This window comes from Anopheles funestus, chromosome 3RL, assembly GCF_943734845.2.
Source record: "Anopheles funestus chromosome 3RL, idAnoFuneDA-416_04, whole genome shotgun sequence".
Lineage (NCBI taxonomy): Eukaryota > Metazoa > Arthropoda > Insecta > Diptera > Culicidae > Anopheles > Anopheles funestus.
This window is the reverse complement of record NC_064599.1, coordinates 7673719-7694459: the sequence shown is the minus strand read 5'-3', so window position 1 is coordinate 7694459 and position 20741 is coordinate 7673719. Positions and strand designations below refer to the sequence as shown.

The 20741-nt window shown below is 41.6% G+C and overlaps 5 protein-coding genes across 5 annotated transcripts; 3 read left to right on the top strand and 2 right to left on the bottom strand.

Moving 5' to 3' along the window:
- Nucleotides 1-2467: 2467 nt before the first annotated feature.
- On the top strand, nt 2468-4073 carry LOC125770692 (zinc finger Ran-binding domain-containing protein 2). Its single transcript, XM_049440617.1, has 3 exons — nt 2468-2794; nt 2956-3254; nt 3338-4073. The coding sequence occupies exons 1-3, from the start codon at nt 2706-2708 to the stop codon at nt 3979-3981; spliced, it is 1032 nt and encodes a 343-aa protein (XP_049296574.1). The 5' UTR covers nt 2468-2705; the 3' UTR covers nt 3982-4073.
- A 2377-nt stretch (nt 4074-6450) lies between these two features.
- LOC125770651 (uncharacterized) lies at nt 6451-11559 on the top strand. The gene is made up of 6 exons (XM_049440551.1): nt 6451-6936; nt 8925-8995; nt 9180-9296; nt 9360-9588; nt 9652-10368; nt 10439-11559. The coding sequence occupies exons 1-6, from the start codon at nt 6896-6898 to the stop codon at nt 11235-11237; spliced, it is 1974 nt and encodes a 657-aa protein (XP_049296508.1). The 5' UTR covers nt 6451-6895; the 3' UTR covers nt 11238-11559.
- A 13-nt stretch (nt 11560-11572) lies between these two features.
- Nucleotides 11573-17922, bottom strand: LOC125770624 (putative 1-phosphatidylinositol 3-phosphate 5-kinase). The gene is made up of 10 exons (XM_049440475.1): nt 17548-17922; nt 15760-17467; nt 14820-15698; nt 13143-14739; nt 12982-13081; nt 12412-12896; nt 12175-12338; nt 11932-12093; nt 11718-11856; nt 11573-11641 (listed from the first exon to the last, which is right to left on the bottom strand). The coding sequence occupies exons 1-10, from the start codon at nt 17920-17922 to the stop codon at nt 11593-11595; spliced, it is 5658 nt and encodes a 1885-aa protein (XP_049296432.1). The 3' UTR covers nt 11573-11592.
- A 116-nt stretch (nt 17923-18038) lies between these two features.
- LOC125770748 (anaphase-promoting complex subunit 13) lies at nt 18039-18532 on the bottom strand. The gene is made up of 2 exons (XM_049440706.1): nt 18367-18532; nt 18039-18269 (listed from the first exon to the last, which is right to left on the bottom strand). The coding sequence occupies exons 1-2, from the start codon at nt 18376-18378 to the stop codon at nt 18039-18041; spliced, it is 243 nt and encodes an 80-aa protein (XP_049296663.1). The 5' UTR covers nt 18379-18532.
- A 194-nt stretch (nt 18533-18726) lies between these two features.
- LOC125770682 (probable tRNA N6-adenosine threonylcarbamoyltransferase, mitochondrial) lies at nt 18727-20338 on the top strand. The gene is made up of 5 exons (XM_049440600.1): nt 18727-18889; nt 18954-19088; nt 19148-19281; nt 19344-19805; nt 19864-20338. The coding sequence occupies exons 1-5, from the start codon at nt 18831-18833 to the stop codon at nt 20328-20330; spliced, it is 1257 nt and encodes a 418-aa protein (XP_049296557.1). The 5' UTR covers nt 18727-18830; the 3' UTR covers nt 20331-20338.
- The last annotated feature ends 403 nt before the right edge of the window (nt 20339-20741 follow it).

The window sequence follows — 20741 nt, the reverse complement described above, 5'->3', positions numbered from 1 at the left end:
TCTGTGCCAGAAGTTATGCGAGGAACCAAGTTCCTTACCCTGTTTGAGAAAATGTAAAATGTTCCTCATTTTTCTGCAATTCAGCAAAATTTTTAAATGTGATATATTTCATTGCGAATTTGTTGCAATAAGTTTCTTTTCACTCAAATATTGCTTTAAATTAAAAATAGAATAAAAAATCAGAAAAAAATTTCAAAACAATTTTCCACTCGAAAATTTCATAAGGGGTACCCCTTGCCATTTTTTTGAGAAATTTAGCAAAATTTAAAAATTTGTTTTATTTTAATGCGAAATTGTTGCAATTAGTTCCTTTTTACTCAAACAATGCTTTAAATTAAAAAAGGTAAAAAATAATGAAAAAAATTGAAAAAATCTATAAATTTGTCAATCCACTAAGGCTCATTTTCGCATCAAGTTTTGGCTATAACTCGGTCGGTATCCAACAGATCGCCAATCTTTAACCTGTGGTCGATAGATGGCACCAATGGCTACATTTTCTTCTTGGACGGCCATGCCCTCAGATGTCTGTGCCAGAAGTTATGCGAGGAACCAAGTTCCTTACCCTGTTTGAGAAAATGTAAAATTTTCCTCATTTTTGCACCGAATTTTGCCTATAACTCGGTCGGTGTCTAACGGATCTCCAATCTTTGCCTGTAGTCGATAGATGGCATCAATGGCTACATTTTCTTCTTGGACGGCCATGCCCTCAGATGTCTGTGCCAGAAGTTATGCGAGGAACCAAGTTCCTTACCCTGTTTGAGAACATGTAAAATGTTCCTCATTTTTCTGCAATTCAGCAAAATTTTTAAATGTGATATATTTCATTGCGAATTTGTTGCAATAAGTTTCTTTTCACTCAAATATTGCTTTAAATTAAAAAAAGAATAAAAAATCAGAAAAAAATTTCAAAAAAATTTTCCACTCGAAAATTTCATAAGGGGTACCCCTTGCCATTTTTTTGAGAAATTTAGCAAAATTTAAAAAATTTCTTTTTTTTAATGCGAAATTGTTGCAATAAGTTTCTTTTCACTCAAATAATGTTTTAAATTAAAAAACGAATAAAAAATAATAAAAAAAAATAAAAAATCTATAAATTTGCCAAGGCTCCTAAATCTACTAAGGCTCATTTTTGCAACGAATTTTGCCTATAACTTGGTCGGTATCCAACGGATCGCCAATCTTTAACTTGTGGTCGATATATGGCACCAATGGCTACATTTTCTTCTTGGACGGCCATGCCCTCAGATGTCTGTGCCAGAAGTTATTCGAGGAACCAAGTTCCTTACCCTGTTTGAGAAAATGAAAAATTTTCCTCATTTTTGCACCAAGTTTTGCATATAACTCGGTCGGTATCCAACGGATCACCAATCTTTAACTTGTGGTCGATAGATGGCACCAATGGCTACATTTTCTTCTTAGACGGCCATGCCCTCAGATGCCTTTGTCGCAAGTTATTCGAGGAACCAAGTTCCTTAGCCTGTTTGAGAAAATGTAAAATTTTCCTCATTTTTTCCTCATTTATAAGTTGATTTATTTTAATGCAAATTTGTTGCAATAAGTTTGTCTTCACTTAAATAATGCTTTAAATTAAAAAAAGAATAAAAAATAACAAAAAAAAATTCAAAAAAAATTTTAATTCGAAAATTTCATAAGGCTTACCCCTTTTTTTTGAGCAATTTAGCAAAATTTTAATTTTTTTTATTTTAATGCGAAATTGTTACAATAAGTGTCTTTTCACTCAAATAATGCTTTAAAAGAAAAAAAAATGGAAAATAATAAAAAAAAAATAAAAAAAATTCAACTCGAAAATTTCATAAGTTTTACCATGTTTTTGAGCAATTTAGCAAAATTTTTAGTAATTTTGTAGTAACGGGGTAAGGTGCCATTACTGCTTTGTGTTATTCGACGTAAATTACTCATTTAACTTGCCGCTTTCTGTTAAGTGCTTGAAGTGTTGCAAATGGCTTGCACTTATCAAGGTTTCAAATTTCGTTGGAGGACTTTATAATTTTGTAATTTGACGAGGTAATGTGCCATCGTATCTTATCCCGTAAAAGAAATGAATTGCTTTCGTCGGTACGTGAGAATTTTAAAACCTGGTTAGACGCATCTGTCGTGTGTTGTACACGTTTTACGTTTTCTTTCCTCGGCCGGACAATTCCAACTGAACGTTGTACATTTGTTGTGCATTTTGAACTGGTATAATTTCTGCTTAGATTTTTATACCACCTTGATCAGGGAATAGCAACTCGTAAAAATTGCTTGAACAAGTACGTAGAAAAGTGTTTCGCACAAAAACGATTTCTTTCTGGGGCGTGATTTTCAAACACTATCCATAAATGGCGAAAGCAATAACTCAAAATATTTCGAAACTTTGCCTTTCTACGTGGACAATCATTAGATTTCAAAAAGTATAATTTTAAGAATTCATCTGTGTTGCCTACCACTGAGTTTTTGACATTTTGGCGTCATATTGAACTGTTGACAGATATTGACAAACACAAAAGTGGAAAAAAATCGTGAGGTTCGATTTTATACTGAGTGTTGGTGAAAATAAGATAATTTGTTTACCAATTACTGCGTAAGGCAGAGTTGTTCAATAAGTATTTCTATTACATGCGCTGCACCAGCTTCTGGACAAGGATTGGAAGTGGCAAACTAAAGCGTGCATCCTTTTCGCTCGGGTGGCAGCAAAGGTAAATGCAATGAGCAGTGCCGGATTCGTCAAATCCGAATCCGATGGAAAGCGGCCATCCAGTAACAAGAACGGCGATTGGACTTGTCCGGAGCCCGAGTAAGAAAACCCCGCTGGCAATTTATTAACCAACCACATTTGAAGAGTAGTTTTGGGATCTAACGTTTTTGGCTTCCTCCATGCATCCTTCCTTGATATGGCTTGCGCCAAAACGCGGCGTGCTAACGCGCCATTCGCATCGCAACGCTCTCTGCCAATAGTTGTAAGAATCTAAATTTTGCCCGAAGAAACCAGTGCAATCGGTGCGGTAAGGAGCGCCCGAACAGTGGTTCCAAAAATGGGTCTACGGCTAGCGACTCGGACGGTGGCGGCAGCAGTAGCGCTGGAGGGAAAAAGAAAGTCGGCACAGAGATCGGCAAGGCGGCTGCTGAGAAATCGCGCGGACTGTTCAGCGCTGAAGACTGGCAATGCAATAAATGCGCTAATGTGAATTGGGCTCGACGGCACACATGCAACATCTGCAGCGCCCCACGGTTTTGCGACGTGGAAGAACGCACCGGTAGGTGGTACACAATCGAATGTCGGGGAGCAAGCCCGTTTGTTCTTTCGCGTGATAATTTGTTTATTGCCATTTTTTACCAGGATACGGAGGAGGATACAATGATCGTGGCGTGGTCGAATACAAGGATCGCGTTGAATCGGACGATGAGTACGATGAGTTTGGACGGCGAAAGAAATCTAAGGGTAAACCGAAGGATCAGGGCAACAACCGTGCAGCACAAAGGCGCCACAGTACGGATTCCGAAGAAGAGGTTGAGCAAAGAAAAATTTCCCGAAGAGAGCCACAGAAACGTAAACAAGCGGACGACGAGTCATCGGACAAAGGTAACGAGGATGACGACGAAGAGGAAGATGAAGATGAAGACGAGGGCAATGAGGACCTGTCCAAATACGATCTATGGGGATCCGATGAGGAGATTGCTGCAAAACCGGCTCCTAAAACTTCAAACTCCTCCAACCACAAACCAGCTTCTCATCGCCATCGCTCACGATCAAATTCCCGCTCAAGGTCTCCCAGTCTGGATCGCAGGCGGCGTTCGAGTGATCAACGGTCGTCTTCAAAATCGACCGCCTCATCGACTAGTCACGGACGATCTGACTCAAAACGCTCGAGCGCCTCACGTCGACACGTTCGGTCCAGGTCACGTTCGTACTCACGTTCTCGTTCACGCTCACGATCGCGATCGCCCCGATCCTACCGACGTAATAAAGACAGAAGACGTTAAAGCATTTGTTGCGCTTGCTTATTTGCTAAGCAGCACTCAATACTAAAAGCAAATAAATGTGTAAATTTTAGAGTGAAATGTTGCTATGTTTACGTAAGTGTGTAAGTTCTGTTCTTTAATGTTTGAATTACTGAACGAAATTTCGCCGATAGAGTATGGCTCCATCCATTTTAAATAACAGTCTCCAAAAACCAATCTCCAAAGCTTGCAGAGCAGGATATCGAATTTGAATTCGATTTTAAAGAACTCACTCCTTATTTGTTTAGGGCTGATAGCCTTCACTCTTAGCATTTACTGAATAAAACTAAATCAAATACTAAATAACGTTTTATCAAGTACCGAATACAAAGCAATGGTTTTTATACTCCAGTTTTATGATACACATTCATTCAACTTCAAGGCCATGCATCACGTTTGGCATTGCAATCTTTAGAATTAGTGCGTGCTAAAATATTAGCCCTTGTTCGGCTTTCTGAATATGCCGCCAGGACAAAGGCAAAAAATGGGTTTATTGTGTTTGTTCGTCTCAAGGTACAAACCATAATCGAAGTAAAACTCTGATTCGAAAAAAAAACCTCTTTTCTACAACACAAACTTAACAAACAAGAAATGATCATGTTACGAACAGTTACGCACTCATTATGCACAACAATTTAATGTTAAGCTTCTTTTCTGTTGTTCTTTCCTGATTGTTTCCGTATAGTATTTTTGATTGATCCTATTTTGCTTGTAGAACAAAATATGCTCTATTATCACAAAGTGCAATCTGTCGCACAGTTAGTAAACACGCGTCACTTAACAACACTTAATTACCAATGAATGTGATTGCATGAACGTCATACTAAATTCTCATTCATCATTGCTTCCGCACTAATTAATTAATAAACGGGTAAATTAATTGGTGATCGTAAAATGCTTCGAAACGAATCACTCCCTTTTCGAATGAGAATTTTAGAGTATCTAGAGAGCTACCCCGTTGACCTTAGGTACCAGTAAGGATCACTTAAATAGATTATTTTACAGATTGCGACGAAGCCATTCCATCGCTCACACGACCGTGACCGGTCACTAATATGCTTCACCAAAAACGACCAACGCCCATGTTTTTCGTATCCGTATGTTTCCCTCGCTAATGAAGAACATTACCAGTCTCAGAACCCTCCAATCCGATGAGCCTATGGACGTCATGAAGGAACGGGGTGGGTGCCGGGTACCCGGACCAACGAACTGTTGCTGGGACAGCCTTGAACTGGTTTTATAGAACGTAACATTATTACCACATCCATCCATCTACCACATCACCACTACCACCGTATCCGTTACCGTGTTTCCAGCAGGACTCTTGCGCGGGAGTTCCTCGTGCACGTCCATTACTTGTTTGTGTACACGAAAGAAACGATGTTTGCCGAACAGGTCCTTCGGCGATATTTCGCCAGGTCACAGAAATGACCATGGGGTCCGTACAATGCATCGTTGTGTAGCAGCAGATTTGAATCAGGTGCTAAATTATGGCTTTGAACCATATCTTCGCACAATTCGCACCATTCATCAAACAGTCCATCATCTTCAATTTTGTAGCTGTTGCATTCAAAAATCTTCTCATTGTTAGGATTATCAATATTAGCAATACCTTTAAATGGAAATATTTAGCAACTATTGCAGTCATGTCAGTCAGCAATTTCCACCGATACGTATCTAGATTTTGCAGTAGTTATCATCCCACTATCATAAAACTATCAACAAGCAATTTACACTGACGTAGTAGTAAATATTTTGTCAAACAGTTTGAGACTTCTCACGGCGGCCACACTTACAATCGCTCAGTCAATGTAACTGGAGCCCTCCGAGAATGTCCCTCGCACACCAACTTCACAGTCGCGAGTTTAGAGAGTTACGGAAAATAATAACGATTAGTTCACCGTTGGATTGCCTTGAGATGGTAGGGTCAAGGCGTGACTTTTCCTTCCCTTACAAGCAGTAGAAACAAGGACCGACAGGATTTACTGCTCACACCCCCACTATATGCACGTGTATGAGTGGGTCCAACACCACCCCTGTTGACCATCACGTTCTGCGTGGTCGTCAAAGCGTCCTCCTGGGAAGCACTCAAAGGAAATCCGATGGTTATAAACGCGAAATGAATGGCAACGGGTGGTCTTGCCCCAAAAGCTATCCCTGTCCCGCGCTGGCTGGACTTGGGTCGGTTAAATTATTTTTAGCGACCGCATAAGACGTCGACTGACTGGCGAAGGTCTAGATTTAGTACCGCTTCAGCGGGCCAACGCGAAGGATGTGTCCTGTGCCCGGGACATACGCTAGTACTGCGTGAGAAGGTATCGTACACTACCACCTTTGGCGCGCTATAGCGCGAGTTGTCGTGTCAAGATTTTGCCTCTACTCCACCAACGACGTGTTCAAATGAAGTGATAAACGGTTCAGTGGTTTGTCGTTTTGTGTCGGCGTGCACGGCCGAAGGATACGTACATCGAACGGTTTGTCTTGCGTCTTATAAAATTAAATTGAGTTATCATGCTTGTGTAACGGTCAAGCAGTGCTGTGATTTCGCTATCGAGCCATAAATCGAAGCATTTAATGTCCGTGTAAAACGTCGATAATTTGTGTAACGCTCGTAAAACATATTGCAGACCCTCCTACACGAATGCAATTTTTATTGAATGATCAAATATTCAGCTGATAGCTGGTAGATCGAATGTGACGCGTGACATTTGATTAGGTACGCAAGTTAAGGTTGGTGAAAATAGAAATGTGGATAAAAATAGTGTTGGTATTTGGTGCCTCCATCGTCTTGCTGCCGAAAGCCCCAGCAAGGGCATCTGGGCTGTGAATGTTTGATATTAAGAATATAATTTAGTGTCCAGTTACAACGCCGTACCCTCGACAACTCTCTCTCAAAATGGTGCGCCTAAAACAACGCCACCATGGACTTGCGACAAGGTAAGAATAAGTTTGTTTTTTTTACATTGCCGTACAATTTTCCATCCATTTCCTGCAACAATTTAATTAAACTACCTGTCCGGAACGTTACTGATTCTTGAATACTACCCCGTCTTACTACGGCAACGCGTCAAGCTGAAGGGCATACTAAATTGGTGCTGCAATTTTTGCAACTTTCATTTGCGTTGCCAAAGTGGGTCAATCGTGTAAGTAACATTTCCGCTTCCTAATTGGACCATAACCTGGCGGTGTTGTTGGTGTTGTACTAAAGATGAAAGGAACCGGAAACGGTAGGAGTAACGCCAAATCGACCAAACAGTATTTTCCTTTTTTTAGCGCAAAGAAAAGTTTAAAGGTCGAATACTTTTGGGATTGATAATTAAGTAATGTTTTACAGAAACGCGGTGTAAAGATGATTTACATCCTGTTAAATTGATTTCAATTTATGCAGAAAGAAATCGTTTTCTTCAAACACTCAAGATATACAGAATAAGCTCTAAGGAAACTTTTTCTCTAACAAGAATCTATAATTTTAAACTTAAATTTATTGAATTGGATAATTTGAATTTGAATATTGAATGTGTCCATATTGGAATTCGAATCGTTTGTGACAAAACAACGTGATACGGCACAATTACGCGCGTTTAGAACAAAATAATATGTTCTACAAATTTGTAATATTCTTCACCCTATTCGCCTCTTCAATGATTGTCGTACTTGACCTATCTTTGCCTAATCTGTCTATTTGTTACTAGAATGTCAACTTGTTTTAAAGTGCACAAGGCGTGTTGTTGGGACATATATTATCGTCTGTATTATCGCATGATCTGTCCTTGCTAAGGAGCAATAGTCCGAATGGAATTTATAAACGATGCTGAAGTGTAAAGAACGGCGTCTTCCCTACTAAACCAACCAAAAACTTTAATTAAGTAAAAGAAATAAACATTTTGCTACAAACACCCAAGAATTATCTGTAACAGAGCTTTAAAAGCTCTAATACCCAAGAACCTATACTGCAGAATATCCATATGTAGGAAGCAGAAATACATCTGTTGTAGTAACTCCCCGTGTTATATCCTCTGATGCGATAATAAGTATCCGAACCACCTCTTATTACATCTAATGTGTGTACTGTCAAAGTTTTCGACTATAGTAACTCCAGGGTGACTAGCGACTTAGAAGAGCTAAGTGCATGTAATAGAAATACGAAAACATCTAGACCCGTCGTTGAGTTAAAGCCTAGGGCAAAATGTTGGAAACTGATGCGAAATGTTTTTGATAGGAACAATTTAAATATAATTCTATGAAAAGACAAATGTTAGAATAGGTTACTCTAACATATTTACCAATAATTGTTTTAACAATAAACATTCTGAAGATTCAACAGTTTGAAAAGCGAAAAAAAAATCAAATCTCTTTTAAATGCTGAATATTCAATCAAAGATCTTAAAACAAATTGATTCTCTACTAAAACGCATGATCGGCCCCAATCTGAGTTAGCTTTTCTGCTTGCTTTGCCATTTTCCTAACCGCATACTACCAAAAAGGAAACGCCTTAGCATGATTGCCACAATTTTCGTGCATTTGCCATATAAAACCGTACTGTCCTTGCCAACGGTGGTGCGGTAAATAATGGCACTGTTGCTTAGCGATTCAACCGATTCATTTATTTGGATCAATGCACAGGAACGCAACGGTGATTGTTTGTTTGGAAAACCGCTCAAGTTAAGGTTTTTTCTCCATCACGACTAACGCTGTACACTAGTTGTGTATCGATATGTTATCATATTGCAGCCATTTTTAGTCAAGTTTCGTGTAGCCGAAAGAGAAATTATCTATAGATTAAGCGAGGAAAGTGTTCTCCTCGGTAGTAAGTGCCAGCAGGTAATTAGGTGAACCTTAATGCAGCTTGAAAGGAAAACAAAATCTTCATCACGATAACACGAAACGAGAGTGTTAAAAGTAGAATTTTTGTTCTTTGTTTGCAGATCCTACGGTGGTGACTATTTGGACTGGAATGTTTTCGTGTCGGAGCCGGATATACCTCGATTAAGACACAGTATGTTATAAAATCTTTAGTGTGTACCAATTTTTCATTCTTCTTGAAGTTCCTGGTGTGAAGATGTTGATACATCTTTAACGAAATATTAAATTTTAATTAAACGTTAACAAGTTATCACAGATTTCCTTTTTAATAAGATTAAGATCAATCTGTCCAAACTTACAAAATACACTACTTACAGGAACCGGTAGCTGGTGGTACACACAGGAGCGAACATCGGTGAAGCATCCACACGAATATATTACTGTTGACGAGCTTAACAGCTATCGGAAACGAAAGTTTTCACAAAATCACGCTAGTACGTAGGACACGCTTGACTGTGGGCATGAGGTTGGACTAATATTCAATTGCTACTTTACAGAACATCTGGGAAGTAACTTCTCGTTGTACAACAAATCCGAGCCTTCGCTGCCTTCGGCAGTCAATGAGCAAGTTACAGAGTACGCAGACAGATTTCAACGTCGAGCGGCCTACGAACGAGCAATTCCATTAAGACGTAGCACCTCGTTATACATTGAACCAGGCACCATGAAGGGACTATCGGAAAACCACTCCAAGTTTGTCAGCTATTCGCAGGATACGATCTCAAAGTATGCATATTGAGTACGATCACTTAATCGGAACACCTTCTAAAGAGAGATTTATCTTTACAGATCACGACCACCTGCAATAAGACCTGAAGAAAGTTTCAAGCTACCGGACAGTGGACTGCGCGGTACCGGGCTTGCCAATGCGTCTTCCGAGTATAAATCCTCCTTTCTACCGTACGATTTTCTCCCAGAGGGTATGGACCACCGGTACCGTAATTTGAACAAACGCAAAGAAAAGGAAAAGCGAGATGATTTGAGCGCGTCCGATTCGAAACTTCACAACAAACAGCAGCTTACCCGCAGCAATCTAAGACTGACCGGCGAGGCAACGTTCGAGCCGGAATACAAAAGTCAGTTTGGACTTCCGCTGACAGGGGACAAGTCACGTTCGACGCCACAGCTGAACAACATCGCATTTACTGGCAACTTTCGTGAGGCACCGTCCGAGTATAAGGAGTGTTACAAATATTACGATCATTTCACCAAGAGTGCTCCAATACGTAAATTTGATAACCTCAGCTTGCACGGCACGATCGAATTCCGGCCGGAGTACAAGGAAAGCTACCGAGAATTGCCAACAGGTGGTGCCAGTGATCAGTGGCGTTCGCAATGTGTAGTGCGCAAAGACAATCTGTCGCTCAAGGGCGAATTTCTTGGACGAGAACCCGAATATAGCTACAGCTTCCGTAATCCGCACATCACGTGTAAACCGGAAAAGGCCAAACCGAAGGATAACTTTCTTGCCATGCAGGGTGACATGGATTATACACCGATGTATCGGTAAGTTTTCCATTTTGATACGTTATATTTGCATTGACAGTTACAACGAGGATTTTCTTTATTTGTACAGCTGCTCTTACGTCGATTATCCTCGGACGAGGCCGCTGGTCAAGAAGCCGGTTTGCAGCATCAACCTGGAGGATGTGTACGAAAAACCACCCCATCGTCGCTTGAATCGACGCACACCATCTCCCATCAAATATAACGTTCATGCTGCTCCCACCGACAGCTCGAAACCAGACGTAATAGATAAGTTCATCTCGCAGCCCGAGTATCGGAAAGCGCAACGAGAGTTAATGATAAAGAAGCGATCGCCTCCAAAAGAACGTGGCAGTCTGCTAGCACAGAAGATACTGGAAGATAGTAAGCTTACTACCGATCCAACACAACCAACCCAACCCGTCCCGGTCGTGCGCGTTGAAAGTGTGGGTGGCGGAAATAGTTCCACTACTACCACGAACGATGGTACAGCCACTGGAAAAACTGCTGGTGGTGCCGGTGGGGGCAACATAAAGGATCCAAAACTCGCTGCAGCAACAGGCAGCCCTATTCAACTGCCCGTACGGATAGCGAAGCATGGGCGTCGCGCCAAATCGCCCATCATTGCCATTCAGCGCGAAAATGAACCGATCATTTTCTACAAAGATCTACACCGAAAAGGCGACCATAGCGTACGCAACCGGACGAAGATAATAGAGGCGAATCCTTCCTATCGGAAAGCCACTTATCAGCCACACTATACACACAAGAAGCCGGGCGAAAAGATAAAAACGGGAACACAATCGTTCGTCGTACTAAACGCACCGGTGAAGCAGCGAACAACTCGATGGGCGGAACCAGCCACTATTTACGATTCACATTTCTACTAAACGAACATCTACCAACGTCTATAACGTACGACTGTGTGCATCCATTCATTCCAGCGCCCAAAAGATGCTGGTTTGTTTTGTTTAATCCATTTTCTTACTAGTCGATCTCTAATTGCTACATATTTTCCAATCAAAATATAACGTTTTATGTTGAAGATGACACAAAACTTTTGCGTTTTGAGCTTTTACTTTTCAAGATTATAGTCCAATTATTCATTACGAAGTTTGAACTGAGAAAAAACTTGATAAAAACTTAGCCTCGAGAAGAATGAAAGTATAGTAAGCTATTTTTCGGATGAAAAGCACATTTCTTGTTATAAATTTCTCTTCACAAATTTATGTGGAGTACCTACATTTATTTCTTTCCCAATCCTTCCCAACGATCCGGCACGCATAAAAAGTATCTTTAAAAGAGATAACCGAAATTCAAATAAGTTCTAGCGCATAACCCAGAGTAGTACAAATACAAGGTGAACTTACCTTTCCATTGCAACAATGAAACGATTTTTGTACATCTTAGGAGAAACGACGGTAGGTAATTTTCCATGCCCGCCCATAAGTCCAGACTGTTTGATCACCGATTCAATTTTTTTATCCAAGGTGTACGTTCGAATGTAATCTACGGGACGAAAAAGAGTGTCAAAATTATTAGACCATTACGAATATTTGTCGCAAGTGACAAAATATTTCTAACCGATTATTCCGATAACGAGATTCTTTTCGGTACTTTCCAATCCGACCAACAAGGAGTAGTCCATCACTTCGTTGCGTTCTAAAAAGCAGGCGTCTCGGGTAATTGCTTCTTTCAGTACGGTTTTGCTGTGAGACAAAATGTACAGCGGATTTGTCCAGGACACTGAAATAATGAAAAGATATGCGATTAGTTCCAATTGCCGATTAAGCTACGACGCTGTAATTATCTTGAACGAGTTCATACTTTGAATGAAGTTTTCATCCATTAACACCCGTTCTGCGCCAGTTTGTCGATTGGGATCGACAAGACGATTACGATCCGATCCTTTCAAGTCATACTTTTCGTTAATTTCTTTGCCACAGAACAGATTCTCCATAACCAGCACGGCGCTTTCTACAGTGGTGTTGCTAATGGTTTGTGCGAAAGAGAAATAACAAGTTAAAGAGTTTTCCATTTTCTCAATCAACACTTATCACTTACTCTTTGCGTTTGATTGTAATTTTGAACACGCCAAAAATTTTTGCTAGTAGCGTGATGTGTTTCAGCTTCATGCACCGTTGCAGGTACTCGAAATAGTTCGGGGCGAAATTTTCGAATATTGTTAAATCCGTGCGTGACATCTCTTTCAACACAAAGCGATCGTCGACTGTTTTGCTGAACTTCGAGCCACTCTTTCCACCACGGGCCTCCCACCGGACGCTTTTGCTCAGTGATCGTGCAAACATTTTTCGCACCACTTCCATTGTGTCTTGGGACGATTCGATCGAGTCTGAACCGGTTGTATTGCTTCCGTTTCCACCACTAGCACAAGGCGTTCCCGTACTATTTACGCAACCTGCATTTCCAGCCAAACCAGAAGCACGATGTGTCGTTCCCGTTGCAGGAGGATGTTTTAGTATCTGGCATCGCAGCATATCGAATTCTTTTGCAAAGTAGATTCGACACACAAAGTTACAGTTCGCGTCCTGTTGGAATACAGTGTGGGAGGAAAATTAATATTATACATCTTAGGCTCAACATACTATTAAATTGTTTTCTTTTGGCTCATACCTGAAAATGAATTTCGCTATGAGCCGCATTTTTATGCTTTTTATCTTGCTCATTTTTAGCATGTACTGTAGCAGGTGAGTCATCGCCATCGGTATTTGAGCTGAAATTTAACAAGAAAGTCAATAATTTTTATATATTTTCCAAAAGTTTAGCATACGTACCTCACCGAAGTTGATTTACGCTTCATGTTTGGGCTGTTCTCTACGGCTCCTATCGTAATAATACCGCCACTACCTCCACTATTCATACTGTCAAGCATTTTACGATACTCCTGCGACATCAGACTGTAAGCAATGCAAGAACCTAGATCTTGCTCGCTCACAACAATGGGGAAAAGGCCAGCCTTCAGACAATGATGTTCATACGATGGTAGTGGAGAGCTTAAAATGTGCGAGTAATCATTCGTCGACAGCAGTTGGCTCAGTATAGTTTTGACCGTTTTCTTTTCATTTAAGCTCTCCCTGATCGGTTGCTTTTCCTCGCTTGTGCTGCTCATTACTTTGTCTTCCTCTGGATCCGCAGCAACAGTATCATGTTCGAGTTTACCACGATGTTCGACACCAGGCGGAGTGCTTTCAATCGCTTCCGGTTGCACCGATTCGGTGGAAGATTCTAAAGCCGACTGAAACTCGTTAGAATGAGACAGATCCAGCTCTTCAGTAGCGATCGTTCCACTGTCGATCGTTGCTCCTGTGTTGTTACTACCAGTGTCCACTACCGTTGCAGGCTTTGAAGTCTGCGCATTCTTTGCCTGGATAATTATATCGTGCAACTTTGGCTCCCACTCCTCTATTGCTTCCGCTAGCGTGTGCTTCAACGTTACGATTGCATCGTCGATTAGCTCAATCGAAAGTACATCCTCAGTAAGTAGTTTCTGCACCTTTTCAATACGCTGCTTGAAAGCTACCTGGTCCTGATTGGCCTTCTTTTTAAGCTTTCCGAATGTGTCCGTGTCGACGGATAGTTCAGCAAGCTTTTCCAAAATTTTTACAAACACGTCATACCCCATAACCGCAAGAGTTTTCATTTCATCCGTGCGCTGATCGGTAATGATGCGTTGGTTGCCACCGATAGCAGATATTACCATCGAGATAGACATAGCCGGTAGTACTATTTCCCACACATCGATCGCCGTGTAACGGAAGCTGGCCACGATGCCTTTATAGGAAAAGTTTTGCTCAAAGTCGCGATGCAACGAATGCCGACACACCATCCCTCCATCGCTACTGTCCGGCTGGTCCGTAATTCCTTCGCAATTACGTTTCTTATACGCGTGCCCATGGAAACGAAGTTCAAGGAATTTGGCAAACGAATAGCACCAAGTATCTTGGGACATTGGTACCGGTTTAGAGTATTCATTGCAGATTGTACACTTGGAGGATATCAGTATTGTACCGGTGTCCATCTTGGTCACATCTTCGACCAGCTTCACCTGAATACAACCGCCAGAATGGACGTAGCGGCGAACATGATCCATCATGGGAAGGTTGCACGATTTGCAAATGTACGAACTTCGGAAGCAGTAGTGCTCGAGGAACAGTCCAAGCATGATGTCATTTTGTCCATAGAATTGCATATCCAAATAGGAAGGCTGTGCACAGAACGTGGAGGGAACGTTTTCATTGTAGTTGAAGCTACAAAACAACACCGGCAATCGTTGGTGATTTTCAATATCCAATGCATCACGATACACGAATTCCTCCAGTGATCGTTGGGCTAGTGTTGTGAGGCGCCGTTTGCGAGATGATGTTCTTTTCACTACAATAACCAAATAATAGTATATTACTCAAATTAATTGAAACACAACATTAAGTTGGATGAAAAGGAATAGATCTTACTCATTGAAATTTTTGGATAACGTCCACCACAGGCACGGAAGCTGGCGAGTATCGTTTGCATCTCCTTGCTTTCCACAGAGGTTGTTATTTTATGCGTGACAAACGGATGCACCGGTAACAGTTGCTTTTCTTCCTCTTCCGTTGGGGCGCCGGTTCCTGTCCCTGAATTGTCTGTCAGTGGTGCAGGATTTTTGTCTCCCGTCAGACCTAATGTTCCTTCGTTACTCCACTGTTTCGAGAAGTAAAGTTCTTCGGGGAAGTAAACTCGAAGGGCACATTTGCGACCACTGTCCGTCTCAAGGTATGGAAGTGGAAATGCGACAAATGGACTGATGGACAAAATCGTGGAGCTGAGTGCAGACCGAAATCTGTTATCGTTCGGTGTTTCTGCTGCTAGCTCAAACGATGTATCATCTTCATCACCGTACTGTCCGCCACCGTCCTCCGATGGGCCCAATGCTCCCGATCGCAGAGGATCCGTCCAGTCTCCAACATTCTCTCGATTCGCAGAGCTCTCTGCCGTCATACGTAAGATTTTTGTCGTTTGCTCCTTTTGCACAGTTTTCTCATTGAAGGAGACCTGAGTTTCCTTCGGCGTTTGTGTAGCATCTTCAAGACACTTGATCAATCCCGTTTGCGGCTGTGGATCCAAAGGTGTAGATTCTTTTGAATCGAATATGCTTGCTCGTGGCGTCGGCGGCATTGCGTACACATCGCAAAGATATGAAAGTTCAAAGCGCCAGTTATGACGCGCGAGCAGCAGAAGCGATGCAATCTTTTTTATTTTCGCTAGTTCACTTCGCTTGGCTCCTCGTAAAAGAACGGAACATCCTCGTGGACTATGCTGCTTTTCTAGGCACATCAATGTTTTAGAAGAACCTGGGAAGAAACAGAATCAATCAATACCACACATTAGATCTTTTCTTATAAATAAATTTACCTTGATCGTCGTAAAATGTTTGTATTCTGAAACGATCGCAAACGCCCAGCTTTGGCTGTCCAACGTTAGAGTCAATGCAGCTTATAATATCACAATCCAGGAATCGCGCTATACGCTCTAGTACGCAAAGTTTCACGTCCAGCACTAGAGTTATACCGTTGTTTCGCAGCATGTCTTGCGCTATGCCTGCCACATTCTTATGCACGAGAACTATATTCGGTCCAAGGCTAATAATTTTGGACACCTTGTTACGCAGATAATCCCGTTCCTGGAGCATCAGCGTATCGAAACTGACAAACTTTCCTTCCACGCGCTGGTATGCAATGGCGCACTGTAGCAGCAATATCTTAGGTTTATCCACCTTTTGTGACATTTCCTTGTGGGCTACATTCTTGGAGAAAACTACACCACCCTGTATCTGCGTTTCGCTGCGATCTCCACCTGGAACTTTTTTAAAATAGACGTAGTTCCGAATATCCATAGCGTCCGTGCCGTAAGCCTCATCGAGGCGCAGAGTATTCGCCACTCGAGCTACAATCGGAATAAGCGTTTTACTCCAGGAAGGATCGAGGTTCTGTGCTCGTAATAGTTGATTCACAAGCAGCTCTTCGTGTTCGCAGAATGCTTTCAGCAATGCCTTAGCCCCTGTCGATATTAAATACGAACTGTCCATTACGGAATCCTTAAGCAGTATGCTGCTCAACGTAGTGCTACCAACTATTCCGCTTCCAGCTCCATCCTCACTGTCAGCGGACGATTGATCATCGTTTCCGGAGCGCATTAGCACTGAGCTGGATTTAAAATTCAACTCCAAATGATAGGCTCCTTCTGTTCCACTTCCCGTTCCTCCCGTTCCTTGCCCTTGGCGATCTTGAAGAACAGCCAGCTTGTACACCGTCTCCTCGCTAAACTCGATCGTTGCTGTGGTGTTATCATCTTCATCTTCTACCGATCCACCGCTACCGTCGCGACTCAACTGTTGCTGTTGCTTTTGATACTGTAACACTTTCTCATGTGTAATGTTCGTGTCTTCGTCGCCGATAGTTTCGTTCTTCACTTCACATATCGCTATCAAAAATCCCGCATCGATCATCGCATTTAGTATGGCGATCGCTTGCATATTGTTCGATGACTTTTGTCTGCTGAACAGGAAATCGATAAGCTCATGCCCTCGGTTGTACAGTGGCAATGAACGGCACATTTCATCGTACAGCGTTTTCAAGGAATTCGACTGCTGCAGAATGGATTTACGATCGGCAGAAGAAATGCCTGATCCAGCACTAGCCGCAAACCGTTCCTCCTGATAACCAACGGATATTTTTCTTCGATTTCTTCCACCCGATGCACCAATGCCACTAGGATCTGTTCCTACGCCTCCCGGCGGTTGCAGGGTTGAAAGCTTTTGAGCCAAATCATCCTGCAAAGCTTTCAAGTCGGGCTTTAAGTCGGCATCAATACTAGACGATTTCAGATACGTTAGGACCACCTTCGAACAGTAATTACACACGCGCAAATCATCCGAACAGTTAATTATCTTTCCTGTTACCACCTGATTGCAGCATTTCGTGCAAAAAATTTGACCACACAGACGACAATGGTGTTTCCGGCGAAATGTTGAAAATTTTACTGAACAATCGTAGCACTCGATGGAGGTAGAATCGGGCATCCAGAATTTGTGAAGATCGGTATTTTTGTAGCTTCTTTTAGTCTGTAATTAAACATACAAGGGCATTTTAAATATCGTTTAAAGAAAAACGTAACAGTAGTGTTCGAACAACAGATACTTACACTTGGCTTTTGCGATACTAAGCTGCTTAAACGACGAAGAACGCTAGAAGTGGTCCGTTCGCCAGCATTAGGTTGAACCACAGATGAAGCATTTGTAACATCAGTATAAGAACTACTGGTCGAGGGATTTCCACTTGCCATTGCTCTGGGCTGTTTAACCTCTGTTTGCACTTCCCGGGCATCTCTATTATACGCCTCACTATCGCCTCCGGAAGGTTCCTCATGCAATACCACCCCTTGAAGTGGTGACTCATTACTCGGCCGGGTGTTATTTGTGAGCCTATTTACTAGCTTCGAAAATATAGTTTCTTGTTCTTCCTCGAACGTGCGGGCAAATTCCGTCAAAACCGTGGGGGAATGTAGATGTCTATTCATCGTAATGGATTTTTGATTAACAGTTTTTTTCCTCTATTACAGGTTCCTTATATAAAAGTACAATCTATTCAACACATTCAAGTGAAAAATATTATGCAGCACAATCACAGCTACACCTAAACACCAGGGAAATTTACTTGCTCGGTAACGGATAGATCCGGAGCCAGTGAAGTAAGAGCTAAATCAGTCCATTTCTGCTCTTGTTCTTTCAGTGTCAAGTGTGAGTCACCATTGTCTGCCTCGGGATCCGGAAGCTTATCGCAAGGCACTTGGATGTGGTCGAACGGCAGTTCGTCTGCAATCCACTCGTTATCCACTAAATCGACCAAACGTCCGCCGGATGGTGGCTAAAAAAGAACACATCGCAGATACAAGAAGATACAGATTGTGCATTCCAGCGACCCGAGCGTATTCAGCAAACCCTTATCGAGAAAAAGTACGTACCTCACTATCCATTAGAAGTGTTTACATACAAATATACAACACACCGAAGCAATACTTTATTAGGGAGGTTTTGTAACACCAATGTCACCAGCTGATTAAAAGTAATGGAAAAAGTTTGCAAAGATGTTGCAGATAAGCCAGCCCTTCCGTAGTTCTTTGTTTTTTGTTTTAGTTTGTTTCGATGCTGATCTGTCAAACGGTTTGTAGCGAGATATGCATAGGAAAGATGGGTGGAAAGAAAACTGAATTTATTCTCCAAGTTTTAATAAATCCAGTATCTTATTAATAATTTGTTTTTGTTCACTTATTAATAATTTATAATAATAATTAGCTAACCTACAATTTTTAAAATTGATTGCAAAAATACTTTTCTTCAATGGTCTTATCTGTGGTGTATACCGCTTGTCGTAGTTTGGGTTTGTTTTGGTTCGGTTACGTTTACGAAAGTTACCATTCAAAACAATATGACCAGAATGTGCAGGATTTTCACTAGTTTCACCCGGCTTAGTGCAAGTGGTAAAAGGTAAGAAAGTTAAAACGATTGAGCAAACGGTAATTTCACCTCCAGCATCAAACATTCCTTTCAGACACTTTTCAGCACGTTCTTCACCGCTAGTTCTAGGAATCGAAACAAGTTGTGATGACACTGGAGCCGCATTGGTTACCGGTACCGGTAAAGTATTGGGGGAATACATTCATTCACAGCAAAGCAGTCATCTAAGGTGAGAATTTAAAGCTTTCTGCAATGGAGCATATCTACAGCATTGCAATGATTCGACAGGTTTGGCGGAATTATCCCACCTGTAGCGCAAGACATCCATCGTGCAAATATTGAAAACGTTGTAAACAAAACGTTTCAGCTAGCAAATATATCTCCAAACGATATTGATGCAGTAGCAGTCACGAATCGCCCAGGTTAGTAGCAAAAAGAAAGAATAACCTTTGTTTCTATAGACAGTATTAATTGGTATTTTTAGGATTGCCGCTCAGTTTGATAGTGGGTATGAGATATGCAAAGCATATTGCTCGTACATACGACAAACCTTTGATACCAATACACCACATGCAAGCACACGCTCTGATGGCACGAATGAACTCCACCATACCGTATCCATTTCTTTGCCTTCTTGTGAGCGGTGGACATTCGTTGTTGGTGTTTGTCGAAAGCACCGCTAGGTTCCGTCTGCTAGGTGAAACATTAGACGACGCTCCCGGAGAAGCTCTCGACAAGATTGCTCGCCGTTTGAAGCTACGAAACATAGCCGAATATGCACAAATGTCTGGCGGACAAGCTATTGAAGTAGCGGCACAGAAAGCAACAAACACAGCTGCGTACGAATTTCCCTTACCACTGTCAAAGTATCGTGATTGCCAGTTTAGCTTTGCAGGGCTCAAAAACACAGCTACGAGACACATCCTCGAACGGGAATCAACACTCAGTAGGTTCGATTACTCACATGTCCCTGGATGCATTAAAAGCGTATTTCTCTTCCAAAGATCTTCCGCCTGATGCGCTGCTACCGGACTATGAAGCGTTTTGTGCTTGTTTTCTAAAAGGAGTCACACGACACATGCTTCACCGAACTCAGCGTGCAATAGAATACTGTGAACGACGTAATCTTTTTTCCAACGTTGACAACCAACGAAGCCTAGTCATCTCAGGTGGTGTTGCCTGCAATGATGTTATATTTAATGCGTTGAGCTCAATGGCAGCACAGTTCGGTTACAGTACCTATAGACCTCCGAAGAAACTCTGCACCGACAACGGTACTATGATAGCGTGGAATGGTGTGGAAAAACTACTCGCGACAGATACTGCTGAAATGACCAAGAGGTACGAGACAGTCGATATAAGTGGAAAATGTCCTATAGGTGAAAGTTTAATAGCCGATGTAAAGGAAGCGAATATAGCATGTAAGTGGGCCAAAGTTGATATATTCCCTATGAAGGAAGAACTGGCGTGAAGTTCAAACATGATCAACATATAGAGGAAGAACAATGTTAAAAGTGGAAAACAATTCAATTTCTAGTTATAATTCTTTCACTTCCTTCCGAACCGTCGTTAATTTAAAATTAAACTGGCTGGGAAAATATTCCGCCGAGAAGAATGTTGGAATTCGCTTTATCCGGGCTCAAACTGCTCGAATACAACATCGTCACGTTGTTTCGTTCAGAGCGGAATTTTGTATGCGTTTTTCGTTGAAAGTACTCTTTTATGTTATTTTGAAAACGTTAGAATCATTTTAATTTGTAATAAGTTAAACACAATGTACTGAACAGCACACAACTTTAACGTACTGGTAAGTACTAACAAAAAAGAGATAAAAATGGTTTAAAGTGTAGTAACAAAACAACTACACTTCTATATAACGATT